We start from the raw sequence: 22,186 nt of genomic DNA, 5'->3' as shown, positions 1-22,186 counted from the left end.
AGCCTTGGTAGCCATAACAGAGACTACAGATTTAGGGTGTTTTGGCTGTTGTTTTGGTTGCACTGTTGGTTCATTTGTGCAAATGTGAACACCATAATTGCACTCAGGTGTGGACCAAAACAACCACACAAAGAGCCCTTGGAGGAAATGTTCTCAGCCCATGTTGACTTCAGGGTAGTTTGTTTAAGGTGGGAATGTGTTGTGATCTTGATAGGTGTACACTCTAAGGCTTCACACTGCAGGCGAAAGCGCATCAAATCCGATTTTTTTGACCCTATGCGACCCATATCCGATCATGGTGTGACAGTTTGAACGGCACAAATCCGATATTTTCACTTTTGTATGTGGTACTGAATCTGATACATATCCGATGTTTTAGAAAGCGACTGCTGTTTGAATGGTCATGTCGCATTAAATCCATCTTTTACGTCACTGACACAAGACAGACGCCAATTATCAGCGCCGGAGAAGCGCCCGAGAAGACATCGTGAACACTTCCTGGCCATCCAGTGTAGATGTTAGTGAAACTGTTGGGAAGACAACGTTGGAGAAACGTGAACATTTTATTTGTACTGCATGATCTGCAGATTCTGACAGAAATCTGCAACTATCCTTTGAAGCACCACTCCTCTCTAAAACAGGAATAAGGATAATTATTAGGCCATATCTAAATAACAAAATAACTTTATAAATTACAGCAAAATTGAGAAACGTAAAGTCCGAAGTCTTTATATCAAGGGCCATCAGTCAAACAATACTGCTTGGTCTGGGTCTAAACAGAGCGCTTTGTGCGTGACATATTCTTTTGCGCATGTGGGCCGCTTTGAGCGTTCACACTAGGGAGCGTTTGCTGTCACATTTTATTTGTAGTGTGAACGAGCAGACAAAAAAATCGGATTTGATCAAAAAATCGGAATTGAGCATTAAGACCTGCAGTGTTAAGTTTGACTTAAACCCCTTCCCATAGCCAGGCATGCATTGCATTGTGGGATGTGACAGAGTACCATAGAGTATACACAAGCTTCATTCACTATCTGTAAAATGAATGTAAATTGCCCATAATCTTCTCTAGTAGTTCAGGACACAGTACCTTTTTCCTGTATTTATCTTTGCTTCTCCTACACCAGACCAGTCTGGCCAATAAGTGGACTAAATGTTCTCATGTGGTTTATAGTGACACTATTTGGTTTGCTTGGAGTTTTCTCTGTGTGAAAAGAAACCCAACCACAGGAAAGACCTACAAGTTTACAAAGTCATCAAGTAATTTGGAATACAGTAAAACAAATTACAGGAGTGAAATGTCCTTAACGTCCTTTCACACTGGCTTCTGGTCAGTGTCTACATCCACACGAACTGCTAGCTAACACAGCCTCCATTGTAAAATTCAGGCTCTTATTTTAATGGTCAGATATGTGAGAACTATTTGTAATGTTTCAGCTGAAATTTGAACCAAAATTTAATGAGTTGATCTCAACATATAAAATATAGGGAACGTACATTTCACCCTGACTAGAAGCACCAATAAATGTGATTATTCAACAGACACGTATTAACTTCGCAATGAAACTTAAAAAAAAATACATTTTTGTTTTAGTGGTTTTCATCTGGATTATCAGCATAAATAAATGAAAACAAAATAACAAATGGTCTCAAATTCATAGTGTTGGTTCCATTGTGAATTCAGAAAGATCTGTTCTGAACACTCCTTTTTTGGCCCTTTCAAACAGTCATCAAGTGACACAATATTGGCACCTGCAAGCAACAACACTCCATATTTTTCCCCCATTCACTGTTAATATTCTAGCAATCATGACAATCATTACTCATTATCAGTGAATAGGGAGCAGAGATGGTGGAACCCAAGGCGTGTGATCGAACGCCCCACAAGGAATCTCGTTGGTGTGTGTGTTCGTTGGTGTGTATGCTGTATTACACAGGAATGAAAAGGTTGGGACGTCATCAGTTCCCATATTGATTTTTCTGCTCACATGCTTAATTGAAGTTGTTGGGGTATACATAATTGAAGGTGGTTCTCTCAATCACTCTCCCTCTCGCCTTTTCTCAAACATTAAAAAGAGAAAAAGCCATACTTCTTCCTTCTCTCCATCCTTTTTTCTCATTTCTTTTCAAGAAAAAAAAGTGCTAATGGAAAGGCCTGTGGCTATGTAGTTTTAACGGAGTGGTAGGGTGCATATGATTGTGACACTGTGCTCTGCACAAAAAAGACTGTGTGTAGCTTCTTTTCGTATTTTAGTTAATTTTGCTCAGTTGTGATTAATCAGTATTAACATTTTTGTGTTTTGTTCACAACCCGGTTTAATTTTTATCATCTTAAAAAGCTACATTTCTCCCACTAATTGCTAGATGTGCGCTGAATACCACAAGGGAAAACCGAGACCCCCCACATATTCTCTATTTTATTTTGTTGCTGAACTCCTGCTGGTCTAATTCATTACAGCAAGGAACAACAGTGATTACACGCCTGAATATGCTGTTGTTGCCATGGTTCTTATTCATTCATTTCTTAACAAGCATAGAGAAAAATGGGTTTTCAAAAAGTCATCTGAGAATACACTGGCACTTCATTTATTCTTCTTCATCTGCTTGTAAGCTTTTTTCAAAAAGTAGCATTTTCACTCTTTTGTCTGACCACTTACTCTATGTATTTGTCATGCTAGTCCCTTTTGTATTGGTTCTCTATGAACATATTTTTGGGGTTTTCTCTCTGTCTCAGGAAAAAGATGTGTATTCCTCAAGCAGCTGACCAGTAGTTGCTGTAGGTTTCTGGATGTGAAACTGGTTGCCAAGCGGTAAATATGGCGCAACACCAAAAACCTCCTTGTGATTTGTAACTCTCTCCAAGTTGAAAAATGGACACAAGGCATTCTTGAATTTTACTGGCATTTATTGGACACAGGTGCCACCAATGATGCTGTGAGAATGACATAAAATAATCAATTTTCACAGTAAGTTGTTCTCATAGGTCAGGGGTCGGCAACCTGCGGCTCCGGAGCTGCATGCGGCTCTTTAGTCCTTATAGTGCGGCTCCGCGTGGTTTGGGAAAATAAATTAGAAGTATTTAGCTGAAGTGTATTTTATTTATGTTAGTTCTTTTTTAACTTGTACTTCTAAATTGGAAGATTATTTTGATATTGAAATATAAAAATAAAATTATATTCTATTATTTTTTCATCGCTCAAAATAAGCGTCACACTCGCAGAAGCTGGTGTACCCGCCGAAACGCCGTGCATTTATCGAGACTTTCAACCCCAGGTAGGCCATATATGGATCTTTGGATCCACATTATGTCAGCAGCTGTTCTCCACTGAGAACTATGTTAAAAACAAACACCGCTCACGCCTCACAGATGACAGCTTACAGTCCTGCGTAAAGATGAAGTGACTTAGTACAGCTCAGATTTACAGACGCTGTAAGTAAGATGAGTAAGATGAGTAGAGAACTGTGTTAATGGAAAACACTGACCTGTCTGCAAACACTGGCCAAATATTTGCTGACCAGATGCAGTTGGGCAATGCACGTTGTTCCCTAGTTTGCAGCATTTTTATTTGGGATTAAAGTCCTTCATTTTATAGAGAATAAAATTTGAGGTAAACAGAAATTTTCACCCTTTGTTCCAACTTTCCAGCTTTACACTCAAGCCTGAAAAAAGTCTAAAAAGAACTCAAACATTTGCTTTTACTGAAATTAACCAAGGTACAACAATACAAAAAGAGAAATGAGTATATTTTTGTTCTGTTTGCTTCTATTTGCATCGTTTAATGGTGCGACCAGAGCATGCAGCCTGTAGATGAGGGTGGCAGATGTGTGCCTGATGTGTGGATCCTGAGAGTTCTATTCCTGCTTTTTATAATATCGCTGCTCAAGTTCATAGCAGGTCAAAATGACCCTGAGGACACTAGGAAATAACAGTGCTTCACGATAACATTCATTTAATTTTTTTTTTTTTTTTTTTTTTAATTTATTTATTTTTTTTACATACAGTATATAAATATAAAAATATCGGTTGTTGCCAGAGTTTTTGTGGTCTTGGGGTTTCGATTTCTAAGTGATTATAAATGAGTTTGGGCTTCTGTTGAAGTTTATTGGTTTTTATTTCAGTGTTTGGTGACTTTCTGGGTGCCTGTTTTGATTTTATTAGTGGATTGTACGCTTTATTTCCTGTGACAGTGTTTAATTCCTGTTTTATCTTAACAGTAATTCTAGAATGAGTTTCAGTTTTGCATCAAATGGTTTGGTTCATGTCTTTGTTTCTGTCTGCATGCCATCAATTGAAACATTGACTCTGCCTTTGCTAGATAGCTAGCTTTAGTTGCTGCAAACATCAAAAGAAAAAATTAATTAATGTGCCCTTAACAATTACACTAACATCTCGGACGAGCCCTTAAACAAGTAAAGATCAATTGTGTTGGCACGATTGAATGGAGAATGAACCTTCATTCTTTTTCCTTTATCTTCGGGATAAGAAGTGCGCACAGAACCAGATTAATTGCTCCAAGTGTTAATTTGCTGCCGTCCTCTGAATCCACATGTCTCCACTGATTAAAATTAGCCTGTGTCCTGTTGCTGTTCTTTGTTCATTTAAGAGGGTAATTGATGGAGCCAGTAGTCTTGTTCTCTGTCCTCCATTCCCTTTCATCCTTCCTGTCTGTTTTTTTCCTTTTCCCTTTCTCCTAAACTCTACTGTTTGCCAGTCGCCTACCTCCTAAATCATGCTGTTTGCAAGCTGTCTCCTCAGGCTAGAGTGTGTGTTGATGTGCCTGTGCTTGTTTTTGTGTGTGAGCTCTCTGCACACACTACTCTGAGTACCCATTTCACATGCTAACAATACTGCCTGCCAGTATTTTGTTTTGCTTTATTAATCCTCACTCTTATATAGGTCAATACAACATGTTACAAGTAGGAAAATATTAAAGTACTGCTGTTTTATTTGGAACTCCAGCACAATTTCACTCTGCACATCACAGCGATGTACTCAATTAACTTTATGTGCCATGACATCATATAAGCATGCTCAGCCTATTCACTGTCACTACAGCTTGTCATTTCTGTCAAATGTGCCCTTTTCAAATTTGAACAGCAGTGGACTTGCTAATCCAGATCATTTGGAACCAAGAGCTGAAAGAAAACTAAAATCACTATGAGGACTCCTCCTCCTCCTCCACCATTTCCACTGTGCGCTCAATTGTGCATTGAGGAGCAGACACGTGTCTTTGCAGTAAGGGAACCACCCCAACTTGTTTCCAACTAATTATATGCTGGCTATATTCCCATATAAAAGCAATGCTGCTGTGTGTCATTAACTGATAGATGGCGACCTAACATCCCTAATCTGTGAGGTTCTGACTGGATTCTGAAAGGGAATTTCTGAAAATGCATGCAAGCGACAACAGATTTGTGATTTACGACTTATTATCACCATATTATCATAAACTCATTGCATGTAATCAACCAACTTGATGGTTTAATCACACTGATAACAAACTGTTAGAATGATTACTTCTTATCCTGGTTTTATGACTGTTTTTAGTGTTAACGTTGCTTTAACTGCATCTGCAAATGGTCACAGACATGGCCCCCATCTTTGAAGAACCATTTCAAAGGCATCAAGATTCCAAGATTTTCCTTAGTGTGACTCTAACGTAAAAAGGTGTGATGGCAGGAAGCAAGAACACAAATGGCAAACATATGCTGATTACAAACTATAAACAGAATATGGTTGAATTTTTATTGACTTCTTGAAAAAAAAAAAAATCAAATGTGACTGATTTATGGCCACTGCATACATTTCCCCACTTATTACTAGTGTGTGTATGTCGGGGGGGATTATGTTAATGAAGTTGTTTTATATAGTTTTCCATAAAAACTTGCTTTATTTTGTGTTAATAAAGCATCTTGGAGAGAAGGAAAATAAGACAGACACTCAAAGAGTACCATTAGAAAAATCAGCTCTGAGAGAGAAGATCCATATTTGCTCCATTATAGCTAGCTTAGCGAGCCTGGGCAGATTCAACCACATAAAAAACCAGCAAATTTCCCTGAGTCTCACTGTGTTTAATGAAGCAGGCCTGAAAAGCGCCTGACTAGTTCTACAGCATGCTGAGCTCACAAATACCAAGTAAAATTAGCAGTAATTTAGAGATGTGTAAATTACCCAATGAGCTCTTCTGGCAAAGTAGTCCAATTTGTCCAAAAACTATACTATGTCATATGAGCTATAAATCGCACACCTATGGCAAAGAAATGTTTGCCAATGCAGGTAATACATTCTACACTATGTTTCTAAAAGACAAAAATGTCTTTTGGAGCGGGGGGCATGGTTAGCTGCGGCTTTGTAGATTAAAACTTTACTTGGTGGTTAATCATTAAGATGTGGTGAGTCAAGATGTGGATTTAGCAATATTTTGAACTTTTAAATATCCAATCAGAACATTAACTAATACTACTGTCATCACCCATAGTGAGTGTGGCCCAACAGCTCTTCATCAGTCTAAGTCAATTCTTCACAGATTTTTCATAGACTCATTTCAGCAGTTTGAAAGAAAGAAAGAAAGAAACTGAGCTCATAGGCTTTTTATTTTTTGCCAGTCTTGGTTATACTAACTGTTCCATAATGAATTAAGCCAACCACAACTTTTACTGAGAATTTATGTTCGTTGTCCTAAAATGAGGATGCTGAGTAAAAAATAGACTTATATTATTTAGTTTGATAAAATATAAATGTATCAAATACAGGTCCAAATTCATCCAACCCATACCTCTGATCTCACACCTTTTGAATCAGTGAATGAGCCCTGGAACAAAAGCACGTGCAGTGCATTTCTAATCTCCATTAGGCTACATGAGAATAACAGAGACAGCCATCTAGCAAGTCAGAATGTAAAAACTGTCAAATACAATGAAGTAATTCATGTTGATAGTGCGAAGCAGTAATCTTTGAGAGCTATCAAGCAACATAATGTAAGGACATTATGAGATAAAAGGTGTTAAAACAATGCATATTGGCAGTGTGTGATTCCTGAAATCGCAGAATAACAAAAAGAGGCAAACTTGATGATGAAATGTTGATGAAATCGCAATGAATGAAAATGAGGAAGAAAGAGCTCATCTTCATTTCTGGCAAGCATAAATGTATGAGGGATAAGACCAAAGGTTATAAAGTGAAGAAGAAACGAGGCTTGTGGAGGTAAAAGTGGACAGAGTAAAGTCATGGAAAAGACATTAGTCACACTTCCAGTGAGCCATAGCGACACACTCTTAGTGCTGTGAAATGAACTGTTAGGGCATTAGAGAGTCAGTGGCAGAAACCAATAGTGAAAATGGTAGTCTTGATCTCAATTGTAAGAAGATTGTAACCCAGAGAGAAACCCATATATGCGAATGTATGGACAGCAGACTTGTTGTACATTTTACTTATTTATTACCTCTGTCAGAGACACTTTCTTTAATGAGAAACCTTGCTTATTCTTAATCATGTCACTTGAAGACATCTGTTTTTAAGCTTCATTCATGTTGCCAAGTTAAAAACACCATTCCATTTTTTTTCTTTTAACATTACTTCTCAAATAGATTGTTGTGATTAACTACATCTTGTTTCCTCCATTTTTCACTTCTTTACGACTGGCCGTTCAAAATTTCGATTCCTTCAATCTCCCTGTTGGTGTCCAAGTATCGATCATTAAACACCAGACATTTTAAGAATCAAAAACAAACTTAGAAGTAGAATATTTAATATTTTAAAAGGGAATGAATCTCTGCATTAAAACCAACATGTTTTCATTTTCATGATAGACTGAATTGGGTTAACAAAAAACCTGGCAGTCATGGTGATTCTAATGGACATATAATTTTCTCAATAAAGTAAGTAATATTACGCAGGGGACTGTCATCGGCTACATCCAGAACTCCACGCACTAGACAGACAGGTGGCTTAGCTGTGTATTTAGCTTCAGGCTAAAAAAAGTAAGCCCCAAGCCAAGTTGTCTGCATACTAAAGTGTTTAAGGACCATGCTGAGTAAAACATAAATACCACATTAACTTGCCTTGGGCAGTATTATGCTATCAGCACACTTTGGTATGCCTTTGAGTTGTATATAAATATATATTTGTCACTGTCTGTGCCACAGGCTTTGCTGGCAGACTTTGTGGTATTTGATATGCCTGCCATTTGCCAGGGCAGAACTTTATATTCCAACAGTAGTACCGGGACACATACACACATGGTCACATAAACAGACATTTGGTCACGGGTAGCCTGTTCATATGCTGCCTCTAGCTTCAACAGTGATGGCATCCCGCAGACACTAAAATAACTCTGGCAAACAGAAATCAGTGTCTATGCATCAAATTCATAAGCAATTCTCCCATTTTCACTTAACTTAAAAGCCATGCTGTGTTAAAACTAAAATACTGACTGCAGCTTATGCCTTTCTTGTTTATTACTACAATTTGTCCCACTTGCAGAATGAATTTAAAGAGAATGGTCTCTTCTTTTCTCTTCACAATTCAAAGACAATGATGTTATCTGTAAACAGTGATGGACTTTGGTTCCTTTGACTCCAGCTGAGACATTTGGATGTCCCTGTGGCTGATTTTGACCTTTATCTCTAAACTTAAGTTCCAATATGGAAATTATGATTTTCCCTTTCCTCCTTAACCACATGAGGTCAAATGTATCTTCTAATTCAGTGTTGCAAATATAACTAGAAGTCTCAGAAACACTGCAAAGTTAGACTCATTTCAGTCCTCACTGTTTAGCAGGGGATGGACTGCAATGCAGGACTTAAAACTCAAAGAAGACAAAAGCAAACCCTTTATTGAGGTCAAATGCATACAGTTTCTGAAGTTCAAATTCAGTAGACTCAAGCATAAAGCAGAAATTCAACTACAGCCAAAATATCTATTGGATGGATGACTAAAGATGGGTAACTAAACACTGCTAAATACAAACAAGACAATCATAGGCAAGTAGTAAAACTAAAGACAAGTCACAAAGCACAGTAGGATGGAAGAAAGGGAACCAATAACTGAAAGGAAACTCAGCATATATATTAGTAATTACGAGAAAATACTATAAAATAGCAATAAATAAAAACCTATGAATGCATCTTTTGAGCGAATAAAAAATAAATCAAATCTAGAGGAACAACTAGAAGTTAAGAAATGCAGAAATCTTCATATCTAAGAACAAAGTTAATATAATTTTTGACTCAATTTTTGTAATTGTGTAGAGTGGGATGATAATAAATGTGCGATCAAACTTTTTTCACTTGATATTTATTACAAACAGAATTATCAGAATCAGAATACTTTAATTAAAAAATCCCTAAACAAATTAAGTAAAGCGTGTGGTGTGTAGCTGCGGCGCAGCAGTCCCATTCCTCAATGAAAGTAACAGTTCTGTGGCAACAAGGAGAACCAAAACTTTCGAGATATTGTTTGAAAAGGAAGCTATTAACCCTTTAAGACCTACCATAGAACCAAGTCCGCCAGAGCTTATATTATATTTTTACATGTTGTAGTGCCATTTTTGGGAGCATTTCAAGTTGCTATACATCAATACAACCATTACAGCCTAAATTTTAATAATATGTATGCATTAAGTGCATAGTAATTACATAAATTGCAAAAAAGGGCAATAAACTATAAAAAAAATTGAAAATCGTTTTTGTTTTTTTAACATATATTTCTAGTTAGAGAAATTTAAGAGGCTTATCCCTCAAAACTGTAAATACAAAAAAAGTTGCACAAACTAGTTTCCCACCACAGGAAATTTATTTTGAGTGTCTTCATAGTTTTATTTTTGAAATGCACCAATTTCTATAAACTGCAGGAAAAACGAAAATAAATATTATAGTGCAAATTTGCAAAATAGCAGCATATGCATCAAAATAAACTATTTCCAGCAGTGCAATATGAGTCCTAAGCATCCTAGAAACGACACAGAAAGTCATAAAGTCAAACATAACTTTTAAAAACACCAGGCCTTGATGGCCTTGATGGTAAAAAACTACATTTCCGCGAAAATGACGTCACTTCCGGTTTCGGGCAGGTCATGGCGGACATGCGATAGTTCGTGCTGATGGAAGTAGGAAGTGTTATGAACAGTTGATTGGATCAGCAAAGCCTGTTTCTGGAATATTATGGTTTTGAAAAACTGCATAAGAAAAACGAGGCAGTGGCACTCCAGACAGAACAGAACGATACAGACACAAGACAGTGCAGACACAACAGTGCAATTCACTAGCTGGGCCCACGTCCTCATTTTAGGTTTGACAGCATTTTAGTAGGTAAAAGTGAATGCTTTGACATGAATTGAGCTGCGGTTTGGGGAAGGCCTTGAAGGGGACTGCCGATGGTTCCCAGGCCTGGCAGATCCCCATGTACTAAATAGAAGTGAAGAAATTAAAGAATGGAGAACAAGGAGGGAGGGAGGGTGGGGCACGTAAACGAGAATGATCAGCTTGCAGAACTGAGGTAACCCTATATAGATGACAGCTGGAAGGAGTGTTTGGAGGCATGGTCCTGCTCCTGAAATTCCGATACATAATCTCCAATAGAAATGTGCAAAAGACTGAGTATTGTGCAAAAAGTCACTTGATGTATGAAGGTATCCATATGTGTCAGCCCAGTACCTGAGTGTTCAGGAGTCTGACGGCTTGGGGATGAAACTGTTTCGCAGTCTGGCAGTGAGGGCCTGGATGCTCCGGTACCTCTTTCCAGAAGGCAGCAGGGTGAAGAGCGTGTGTGAGGCGTGTGTGGGGTCCTCCACAATGCTGGTGGCTTTGCAGATGCAGCGGGTGCAATAAGTGTCTGTGATGGAGGGAAGAGAGGCTCCAATGATCTTCTCAGCTGCCCTCAATGTCCGCTGTAAGGTATTGCAATCCGATGCTGTGCAGTTACCATACCAGACAGTGATGCAGCTACTCAGGATGCTCTCAATAGTCCCTCTGTAGAAGGTGGTGAGAATGGATGGAGTGAGATGGGCTTTCCTCAGCTTCTGTAGGAAGTACAGATGCTGTTGGGCCTTCTTAGTTATGGAACTAGTGTTTAGGGACCAGGAGAGGTTCAACCAAGGAATTTGGTGCTCTTGATGACCTCCACAGAGGATCCATCGATGTTAAGTGGACAGTGATCGCTCCATGCTTTCCTGAAGTCAACAATCATCTCTTTTGTTTTGTCCAAGTTTAGAGACAGGTTGTTGAGTCTACACCACTTCTCTGTATGCTGACTTGTTGTTCTTGCTGATGAGAAACAACACAGTCAAATCAATAGAAAACTTGATGATGCAGTTCAAACTGTGCATTGCTGCACAGTCGTGAGTCAGCAGAGTGAACAGCAGTGGGATGAGCAAACAGGGGCTCCAGTGCTCAGTGTGGTGGTGTTGGAGATGCTGTTACCGATCCGGACTGTCTGAGGTCTCTCCGTCAGAAAGTCCAGGATCCAGTTGCTGAGGGAGGTCTTCAGGCCCAGCAGGCTCAGTTTTCCAATCAGGTGCTGAGGAATGATTGTGTTGAATCCTGAAATGAAGTCTATGAAAAGCATTCGTACATATGTCTTTATTGTCCAGGAGGGTGAGGGCAAGATGTAGGGTGGTGGCGATGGCGTCATCATCTGTTTACCGGTTTGGACGATAGGCAAACTACAGTGGATCCAGTGTGGGTTGTAGCCGGGTCTTAATGTGCCTCATGACGAGCCTCTCAAAACACTTCAACATGATGGGTGTGAAAGCAATGGGATGGTAGTCATTGATGCAGGACACTGAGGACTGGACAGGACACCAGGACACCACGGGGATGATGGTGGTGGCCTTGAGGCACGTTGGGATGGAAGCAGTGCTCAGGGAGAGGTTGTCTCTTGGTAGACTTCCTCACCAACACGTCATTCTGAGTGTTGAACCTCAGAATGATGTGATGCATAGAAGTTGTTCAGCGGGAGGCGTCACCCTGACAGGCAGGTCTCATCTTCCTGTAATTGGTAATGGCCTGGATGCCCTGCTACATGCACTGCATGTCGCCACTGTCCTGGAAGTGGCTGTGGATTCTTCTGCCATCCATGCGCTTTGTTGCTCTGGTGACTCAACCCAGTTTGGCCCTCGCTGTTCCCAGGGCCCTCTTGTCACCTCCTCTGAAGGTGGAGTCTCAAGTCCTTAGCAGCTCACGCACTTCTGCAGTTATCCACTGTTTCTGATTGTAGTGTATTATAATAGTTTTGGAGACACTGACATCATTGATGGACTTGCTGATGTAGCTGGTCACAGATGATGTGTATGCCTCCAAGTTGGTGTGGTCGCCATTTGTTGCAGCCTCCCTGAACATGTCCCAGTCAGTGTGCTCAAAACAGTCCTGAAGAGCAGAGAGAGCTCCTGCAGAAGAGGTTCTGACCTGTCTTAGAACCGGTTTGCGTCTGATGAGCAGTCTGCATGCCGGAATTAGTATAACAGACAAGTGGTCTGAGTATCTGAGGTGGGGGCAGGACTTCGCTCTCTATGTGCTGGGTTTGTGTAAACTAAATCCAGCGCGTTTTCCCCCCTTTTTGCAAAGTCCACATGTTGATGGAATTTCGGAAACACTGACTTAAGATTTGCGTGGTTGAAATCTCCAGTGATAATAAACAGTCCACCGGGGTGTGAGTTCGGCAGCTTGCTGATCGCCCTGTACAGCTCACAGAGCGCTTCTTTGGCGTTAGTGCTGGGTGGGATGTACACTGCTGTAATGAGCACAGCAGTGAATTCCTGAGGTAGATAAAAAGTTCTGTATCGAACAGTCATAACTCTACCAGCGGTGAGCACTAATAAGAAACTAGCACAGAGTTCTTGCACCATTCTCGGGTGATGTAGACACACAAGCCACCACCGCGAGTCTTACACCTCTGCTTTTGACACTGTTGATAATTGTATTTTGTTAGATAGATTAAACCACTGGGTGGGTATATCGGGTACCGCATTGGAATGGTTTAAATCCTTTTTGTCTGAACGATCTTTCTCTGTGGCTACCTCTAAGTTCAGATCCTCTGTCAGCTCTCTCGCCTATGGGGTGCCACAGGGTTCTGTCTTGGGACCATTACTGTTTCTGTTGTATTTACTCCCTCTTCTGCAACTTCTTAGCTCATTAACGGATATTTCGTATCATTGTTGCGCAGATGATATTCAGCTATATATCACTTTTAGGCCACCTGATGTTTCTAAGGTTCAAATCTTCCAGTCCTGCTTTGATTCCTTTAGAGATTGGATGGCTGATAATTATCTTCAAATAAATGCTGAGAAAACTGAAGTTATTGTCTTTGCTCCTGAGAAATTTGTTCCCCTCGTGGTTAAAAATCTAGGCCCTCTTGCTTCGCTCTTGTTTTTACCAATTAAGAAATATTGCTAAACTGAGTCCCATTGTGTCACGCTCCGAATTGGAAATGATTATTCATGCTTTTGTTTCATCTCACTTAGATTATTGTAATTCCTTGTTTACTTGCTTAAGTAATGCTTCCCTGGAACGACTGCAGGGTGTTCAAAATGCTGCTGCTAGGCTTCAGACAAAGTATCCAAAATACTTCCATGCCACTCCCCGGCTGATTCAACTGCATTGGCTCCCTGTCAAGTTCAGGGTCCATTTTAAGGTTATAATCATGACCTATAGGGCCCTGCACGGTGTAGCTCCAACTTACATCAGTGATCTTCTTCTTCCTTATCGCCCCAGCAGGTCCCTGAGGTCTTGTGACCAGGGCTTGCTGGTTGTCCAGCATACAAGGTTAAAAACAAAAGGTGACAGAGCGTTTGTATCAGTGGCTCCCAGACTCTGGAACTCGCTCCCTTTGAGTTTGGGATCTGTGGACCCAGTCATTTATTTTAAAAAGCAGTTAAAAACTTATCTGTTTAAACTTGCTTTTGGTAGATTCTGTTTGTTTGAGATTGTATGTCTGTTTCTGCTTCTGTGAAGCACTTTGTGATTTTTTTTATCTTGGAAGGTGCTATATAAATAAAATTTTACTTTACTTTACTTACAGAGCTGCATTTCTGTTGGCACGAAATGTGGTGAGCCCATGTAGCTGAATGGCAGTATCCGGAACTCTGTCAGAGAGCTATGTTTCCGTGAAAACAAAGACGCAACAGTACCTAAAATCCTGCTGTGTGGTCTGCTGGAGTTGGATGTAGTCCAGTTTATTGTCGAGAGAACAGGATGGATGGGAAAGCCGGCCGGCTTGGATTTGCTCTTAGGCTAGCACGGACCGCCACATGCTTGCCGCGCTTCCGCTTTCTCGAAGCGGAAGCTTCTATGCAACAAGTCCACTTATGAAATTTACTCGCTATTAAATATTCCACAGTTCAGTGTTAGTGGTAAGGCAATGACAATGGGTGGGCTGGAATCATATACCATTTGGATTAGGAATGGGATGGCACTATAATTTAGATGGGCTTGAAAGCAGACAATCGAATACTTTGGCAGTATAGTGTAGCTTATGAGATTGCAGATATTGAGCTGTTTGAACATGTGCTTCTGAAACAATGTGCTCCTTCAAAAAAATAAATGAATGAAAATGGTGTTCTAAAGAGCTTTATCACATTAACCCTATAAACCCTAACCTAGGGTTTAAAGCAGGGGTGGGCAATTCCAGGCCTCAAGGGCCGGTGTCCTGCAGATTTTAGATACCACCCTGGGTCAACGCACCTTAATCAAATGATTAGTTTATTACCAGGCCTCTGGAGAACTTCAAGACATGTTGAGGAGGTAATTTAGCCATTTAAATCAGCTGTGTTGGATCAAGGACACATCTAAAACTTGCAGGACCCCACCCCTGGTTTAAAGGGTAAATTAGGGTTAGGGTTTAAAGGGTTAACTGATTACATGTCAATACATTTTTAGAGTAACTATACACAATTTTTTTCAATCAAAAACACAGCCCAATCCTCCCACCTAAACACCAACACTTTTCACCAACACTAAAAAGTGTTGGTGAAGTTATTTTTTTAAAAAAGTAATAAATTACTAATTACTGATTACTTCTCCAAAAAAGTAATCCTCTTACTTTACTGATTACTTATTTTCAACAGTAACTAGTTACTTTTTAAAAACATGATACACAACCTGAATAAGTAATAAAGCAATAGACCTTTCAGCCCAATTCTATTTTTATGCATAATCCATCATATAAAATCAAATCAAATGGAAAGCCTCTTTTTAAAAATCGTTTTATGAGTTGTAATCTTTTAATTTTATGCACATTGCATTAAGCAAAGATTTAATTATATGTAACACTGTGTTTGACTTGAAGAATTTTTTTAACATTTAAACCTATTTTCTGCATAATCCAGCATATAAAATATAACAATGTTTTGTGTTTACACTCATTCTTTAAAATAGATGCAAGTAAAACACAGCAAAAAAATAAATAAAATCAAAGATTCAGCGACACTAAGTCCTGTCGCTCTTAAATCTATTGCCACCTGTTTAGCAGGAGGGGGGTCGGTGGAGTTTTGTCCGGTGGCCATGTCAGTGGGGGGTTCCAGACATTTCTCTGTGAATTTCACATTCCCGTGGCGGCTTGCTAGGTGTTTGCTCAGATTTTAAGCTTAATTTTTCGCTGTAGAAAGAAGCTTTCTTCCCATGCAGAGTGTACAGCGCACGCTAATGTTTTTGTCACTTTCTACAGAATCAAACTCAAAGTAATGTAAGTATGTCCATGCTTTTAAACACTGCATGGTCGTACTCTCTCCCGCACTCCATATTATCCATTTTTGATCTACACACGTCTGTTGCTGTCACGGACATCACACGCTTATACGGCATTGTCATGAGACACTCTCACAAACAAAATCACGACGGTTTAGTAACGCATTAACACAGCGTACTTGTGGGAAAGTAACAGTAATAAAATTACTTGTTTTTTTCAATAGCAATCCCTTACATTACTTGTTGCTTGAAAAAAGTAATCGGATTTCGTGTTACAGCCCATCTCTGCTGCTGGGAACTATAAATGTATCAAATATAGCAGTCTGGGAACCCAGCCAGCTAATGATGTCTCTGATGTCTTTATGATATAATCATAAGAAGGTATCTATTAATATTGATTATGAAGATTAGAGTAAAAAGAGTATTTTTAATAGAGAAACTATTAATATTATGGTTAGGTTTAGGGTACATATACAGGTTTTCATAACAAAAAATGGCTGAAAGAAAAGGAAATGCTTTGACAAACTTTCATCCTGGCCAGGGTTTTCTTTGTGCAAAGGCTTTGTACAGCTGATTTATGCTGCTACTTTTGTTCTGAGGTTTACTGCTGTCCTTGGATTTAGCCAACTTAAATCAACAAAATAAAAGTAGATTTTATATGAGCTTTGAGGGCTGCCTTTAAACCCCTAACCACACTATACAGAATAAAGCTGGAATGTGGGAAGTGAAAGTGTATTCTCATCTTAAATTTAAATTGAGTACTCTTCACCTATGTTAACCACAGCCTGCTCTGTCTCATTGGTTTAAACTCTGAAGAATGGCTTAGTCTTTACTATGCTGTACTAAATTACCTAATATTCTCATAGAATACACATTTTGAATCACACAAGATGATTCTATATTTATTTGCTTTTCAAGACCTTATAAACCAGTGACGTCAAACATAAGGCCCAGGGGCCAGAAACAGTCTGGCAAAGACTCCAATCCAGCCCACCAGACAACTTTGGAAAACGTGACAGAGGACTTGCATTTTGGACTTTTAAATGTATTTTCTTGCCCTGCTAGACCTCAGTGCAGCATTCCATAACATTGACCATAACATTTTATTATAATGATACTTTTAACCTTATAAAGGGAGCTTACGCAGGGGAGAGCAGTGGTCATGATTTATGAGCTGAATCATTGTTCTTTTGCAAAATTCTGAGCACATTTTAATGAACACCAACACAACATTGGTGTGATTTTAACTACCCACAATAATTAGTTAATACAGTTTAGTTAACACAGTTTTCTTATTTATATATACTGAGTTTTCTTAGAGACCTGGAATGTAAACGTGCCTGTGTTTAAAGGACTTTGGTTAAGCTTCCATCCATCTATTTTCTTCTGGTTATCCAGGGCTGGGCCTGTGGGGGCAGGAGCCTTAGTAGAGAAGCCTAGATCTCCCTCTCCCCAGCCACCTCCTCCAGCTTCTCTGGGAAAACACCAAGGCTCTCCCAGGCCAGCTGAGAGATATAATCTCTCCAGTGTGTCCTAGGCCTGCCTGGGGCCTCCTCTTGGTGGGACATGCCCAGAACACCTCATCCAGGAGGCATTTTAATCAGATGCCCAACCTGTTTGTACACAGGTGTGTGCAAACAGGTACTCCCAGACACAGACTATGCAAACGCCAAAAACGCAGTCAAGCGCTGTCAGAAACATGCCAAATCCTAACTGTTTAGAAGTGTTGGCCAATCAGAAGTCTAGAAGCCTGGCTGGAAAAAATGTAAACAGGGTTTTATGCAAACCTTAAATACTTCTGAATTTTGTTTTTCTGGAAAGGCACCTAATTTTGTGTTACTTTCAAGTGCCTTCATCATTTCAAATGTTAATAACTAAAGACAGCATTTTGCTGTTGTGTAGACTCACAACTTAGGAATGAACAAAATGCATACAGCATAAATAAATTTAATAAAAAAAAAATGTATTCAATACCGACAACAACATTCAGTCAGGATTTGGGTTGTGAGAGCGTTTGTGTTGAATGTAGAAGTTCACTGTGACGCCTCTGTCTTTTTAAATGGAGGGAGAGTAACTGCATGTGTACATGTAAAGCTGGGCTTACACTGTGCAATTTTTGGCCCATTTTGAGACAATTTTTCAGTCATGCGACCATTTTGGGGATCGGCCAGAGTTTCACCTTAATCGTGTGTCGTGCATTGTGTAGTATACATGGGGTAACGAAGAGCGATTAACACCTCACAACCAGCTCCCGATCAGCAATCGTATGATCACAAGAAAATGAAACCTGTTTGAAATCCTGGTCGCCCCTCGTGAAGCAATGCCACGAGCCGATTTAACGCAACCTCTCACACTGCACATGCGCAAACACAGAAATGGAAGTCAAAAAGACAGAGTACCATGGCAGTGCAGCGTGTGATCTGGACACAAGAGATGGAGGCCCAACTTGTAGAAGTTGGCAGGCTCATCCGAGCTTTTTCGATGTGGCCTCACAAAATTATCACGACCGCAACAACCGTAAAAAATAGTTGGGTGGACATTGCTGCTCAATTGCAGCTGTCTGGTCAATGTTTTTACATTAGCAATTTAGCAAAGTTGATGGTGGTGGTGGTGGTGTGTGTGTCTGGGAGAGGGAGAGACATTTTGTGTTATAACTTGTTAGGGACGGACAGTGTGAGCACTCAGGTTGCATCAGAGCATTGGGCTGTATAGTGTGAGACCCTGCATCGAGACCAACAAACTTATAACCCCTGCAAGTCAATCGTACAGTTTGAGCAGGAGCTGAATAACGTGACTGAAAAAAATCGCACAGTGCATGTCTTTTCTCTCCCTCTCTCTTCTCCTGTGTTTCTTTCCCTCTCCTGTCCAACTTCTTTTTTCTTCATCTCTCTCCCCGGTCTGTTTTGGTTTTTATAAGTTAGAATTAAAAGTAAATAAATAATTACATAAATAAATAAATAATAAAAATCGAAAAAACTATGACAATCAAGTGGATCAGTATGGCAAAAGCTGTAATGAACTACTTGGGAAAGTAAAGCTGTTGGAATTCTTCTTGACCTTCAGACAATAATTCTGATTGCTACAGTGCCGGACAGAACAGGCAAAATAAATAAATAAATAAATAAATAAATAAATCTGTCTGTCTCTTCATTATTGAAGTGAATATTTTTGAAGTGTCACTATTGCTTGGAGGCAAATTACCAAAGGATTGTAGACAAGTCGGCATTTACCAGGAAAACTCCAGAAACCTTAGTAATTTGACTGTGGCCAAAGAAATTATATATCATATCATATGATATCATATATCACATATCATAAGTTTTCCAGTGCTGCCCATTTTTGTGACTGATTACTGCGTTTTTGTGATGGAGGTCTTAGAAGAAGAAAAAATCTGAAACAAGCTGTTAAACCCAGGAAAGGAGTACAGTGTAGTACAAACAAACATCATGCAATATCAGAAGGGAGTCTAAAAGTTTTGGCCACTTAAGTTGATGATCATACAAGATATGGCAAGCCAATATGGTAATTGTGTACTGTATAACTTATAGATAAGAATGTGTTATTTCCTCTTTCCAAAGTCACACTGTTCCATGTTAATGACTGGTTCTAATAGGGGCAGAGTATGCTTGTTTGTTTTTTACTTGTATACATTCTTAACCTATAGCCATTATTTCTAAAAATAAAAAATAAAAATAAAAAAATGTTCAATGTCATATGTTAATAATCAGTAATTAGTTTTAGTCATCCCAAAAATATTCTTCAATTTACTGTCAGTTTCAAATATGGGGTTAAGATTTGTCATCATTAAACCCTAGGGAGACAACACTTACCAGCAGTAAATGTTTATTTTTTTATTCTTTATTTAAAACATAATTAAAAATTTGAATATCAAAACAGCTTTCCAGTAATGTTATGAAACATGAATGTCTAATTGGGTCAATTAAAGAAAATTTTAAATATGGGGAAGTAATAAAAAGTGTGACCTGTGTGAACTGATGGTATACATTCTTGTGCCCTTCCTGTAATCATGTACCACAGCTACTATGCATGCATGTCCACCAAATATAAAGAGAGCCTGACTAGCCACTCAGCCGTCAGAGAAATCTAAATCCCTTGTGATAAAAGACTTTCATTTGGCATTTAGAGAGTGGAAAAGGTAACATGTTTTATAACAGATGAATCACAGTTATTCTGTAAATGTGCTGAGAATGGTCAATGTCTATTCCTGACGATGATTCTTTTTTCTTTTCTTTTTTTTAGGATGAAGTGTACTGTGGCATTTCTTGTGCTGTCGATGGTCATCCTCATGGCTGAACCTGGAGAGTGCATTTGGGACGCAGTTTTCCATGGAGGTATAGTTTTTGAAAAAGCATGTTTTAGAAAAAAAGGTTGACATAAGCATACAATTGTGCTGAATGTACTACTAAATATTCATATTTATATATTTATATTATTTTCTTCTCGTTTGTTTTATTTAGCCAAACATTTTCTTCATCGGTAAGAGAGTTTATAACAGTTATAATAATAATAATAATCAGTAGTAGTAGTAGTAGTAAAAGTGGTAGTGTAATGCAAAATTTCTGTTGTAATGTGTCTGCTTTGCTACCACTAGGCTCGTCAATGGACCTGGTGTCAAGGATGCTGTCAAGGATGTCCAACAAAAGCAAGAGCAGCAAAAAGATCAGGAGCTGGATAAGCGTGCAATCAGTTACCACCGTCGTCGACTTAATTTTGACTAGATTCAAGCTACCACCAAAAAAAACCTCCATTCTATTGAAAAGAAAAGCTTCTTGGTCTATAACAACAGAAATAAAATGCAGCTAATTATTTCTTGAAACTATACTTTGTGTTACTTTACTTGATAAAGTACTCTTAGTGTTTTTGTTTTTGTGAATTGTCTGTTCTTTAATAAATTCATATTATAGCATGCTGAAACCTTGGGTGTCTAGGCTTATGTAATACAAATATGATTGCAATACATCAAAAGGAGGCAGCTGATTATTACAAACTCGATCGCCCTTAGAAATTTGAAGGGCTAAAGGTAAGCAAATTTAATATAGGGCACACTGTAACAGTCACAATGATGTGGTGTCTCTTCAATGCAACCTAAGCCAAGGGTTTATGATGTCATTAGTGTGCGGCACTGCCCTCTCTGTGAATTATGGGAACAATGTGCTTGTGCAGGTAGAGAGACAGACTTTATATGTTTTACCTCTCCACAAACTTTTGCAACGTTACAGGTTGTATGAACACTGTGTGTCATGTTTGATAAGCAGCAGCCGTTCAACCGGGCCTTGTATGGTTGATGAAGAGAAGGTACATAAAAGGATGCGCTGTGGAATTCCCAGTACCAGTGTGATCATGTATTCTTCGTACTATCCTGCTAAGGTTTCTACCGCCTCCTCTCAACCACTGAACACAACCTGTTACAACGCCTTGCAGACTCCACATTTTATGTCATCTTTCAGGTATTTGTGTGGAAAGTTTACTGTTATTGCTCTGGAAGTCATTATAGGGGGGAAAAAATGTCTGGCCTTCGGTTAGCCATTCTGTTCATTTTAGCCGCTATGGTGCCTGACTGGAGCTTCCATGTGGTACTGAGGCAGGTTATTGGCCGGTAGTTGGATGGGACCGGTCCCTTTCTGGGATCAGGACCATCCGGCCTTCAGTTAGCCATTCTGGGTGTCTCTCATCGACTAGCAGCTGGTTCACTTGTGCTGCTAGAGTCTCGTAGAGTGCAGCCAATAGGTGTGAACCATTTTGGGGCCTGGTGCTGTCCAACACTTCATACTGGAGACCCTTTGGACGTCTGCCACTGTGATGGTTACTGGACCCTGTTCAGGGAAGTTGCTGTGGTCTGCTCTCTGATCCACAAGCCACTGAGCATTGCCGTTATGGGTTGTGCCCTTCTGCCATAGGCTCTTCCAGTATTGCTCCATTTCCAGCCTTGGTAGTGCTGTTCTCATATTGTTCCCCTGCCACTGAGAGTACACCTTGACTGGTTCTGTGGAGAACAGCTGGTTTATTCACCTGCCTTCTATTTCTCTGGTGTACCTCTTCAAGTAGCTGGCCAAGGCTGTGAGTCTTTGCTTGGCAGTTTTCAAGGCCTCAGGTATGGACAGCTTGCTCTGCTTCACGTTCCATGTCTAGTCACCCCATGAAGATGCTCGTGCATCTCCTGTGTCTCCCCAGTCAGTCATGTCTCCACATCTCAGTGTCAAGTCCGTATCTATGAGAATGTCTTTGTGAGTCAGTCATTTGGGTCCTATCTCTCTCCACTCCACAATTATGTTTCAAAATGTAGTTATAAAATATTCAGTACTTTTATTACAATTAAATGTATTCCCCACTGCTGTGTAATCTATGTTGATGATGATGGACCTGCGACCAGAAGAGCAGATGTGTGCCCAGTGTACCACTCTCATAGAGCACCCTTTTCAAAAATCAAATGTTGTTTGAAACAGATACTGGTGATTTTAAAAATATAAACAGTGGGGATAGGGATAGG

General features: G+C 39.5%; 2 protein-coding genes across 3 annotated transcripts in view; one reads left to right on the top strand and one right to left on the bottom strand.

Annotated features, from left to right (window-relative positions):
• The window catches only part of LOC120725257 (exostosin-1), a 289,966-nt gene that overhangs the window by 87,989 nt on the left and 179,791 nt on the right, over positions 1 to 22,186 (bottom strand). The gene's annotated exons all lie outside the window — the stretch shown is intronic.
• LOC120725278 (pleurocidin-like peptide WF3) lies at positions 19,738 to 20,613 on the top strand. 2 transcript variants are annotated; one of them, XM_040018072.1, is made up of 4 exons: positions 19,738 to 19,834; positions 19,939 to 20,030; positions 20,157 to 20,175; positions 20,291 to 20,613. In XM_040018072.1, exons 2-4 carry the CDS (start codon positions 19,940 to 19,942, stop codon positions 20,415 to 20,417), a joined length of 237 nt encoding a protein of 78 aa, XP_039874006.1. In that variant the 5' UTR covers positions 19,738 to 19,834; position 19,939; the 3' UTR covers positions 20,418 to 20,613. The 2 variants fall into 2 exon arrangements, with proteins under 2 accessions (XP_039874006.1, XP_039874005.1); XM_040018071.1 differs by lacking the exon at positions 19,738 to 19,834 and having other exon boundaries at positions 19,905 to 20,030.

This window comes from Simochromis diagramma, unplaced genomic scaffold, assembly GCF_900408965.1.
Source record: "Simochromis diagramma unplaced genomic scaffold, fSimDia1.1 OVJJ01000802.1, whole genome shotgun sequence".
Classification (NCBI taxonomy): domain Eukaryota; kingdom Metazoa; phylum Chordata; class Actinopteri; order Cichliformes; family Cichlidae; genus Simochromis; species Simochromis diagramma.
This window is presented reverse-complemented; position numbering and strand designations above follow the sequence as displayed.

Coding starts and splice junctions, on each gene's coding strand:
- LOC120725278 (XM_040018071.1), top strand. CDS start 19,910: ATGATTCTTTTTTCTTTTCTTTTTTTTAGGATGAAGTGTACTGTGGCA.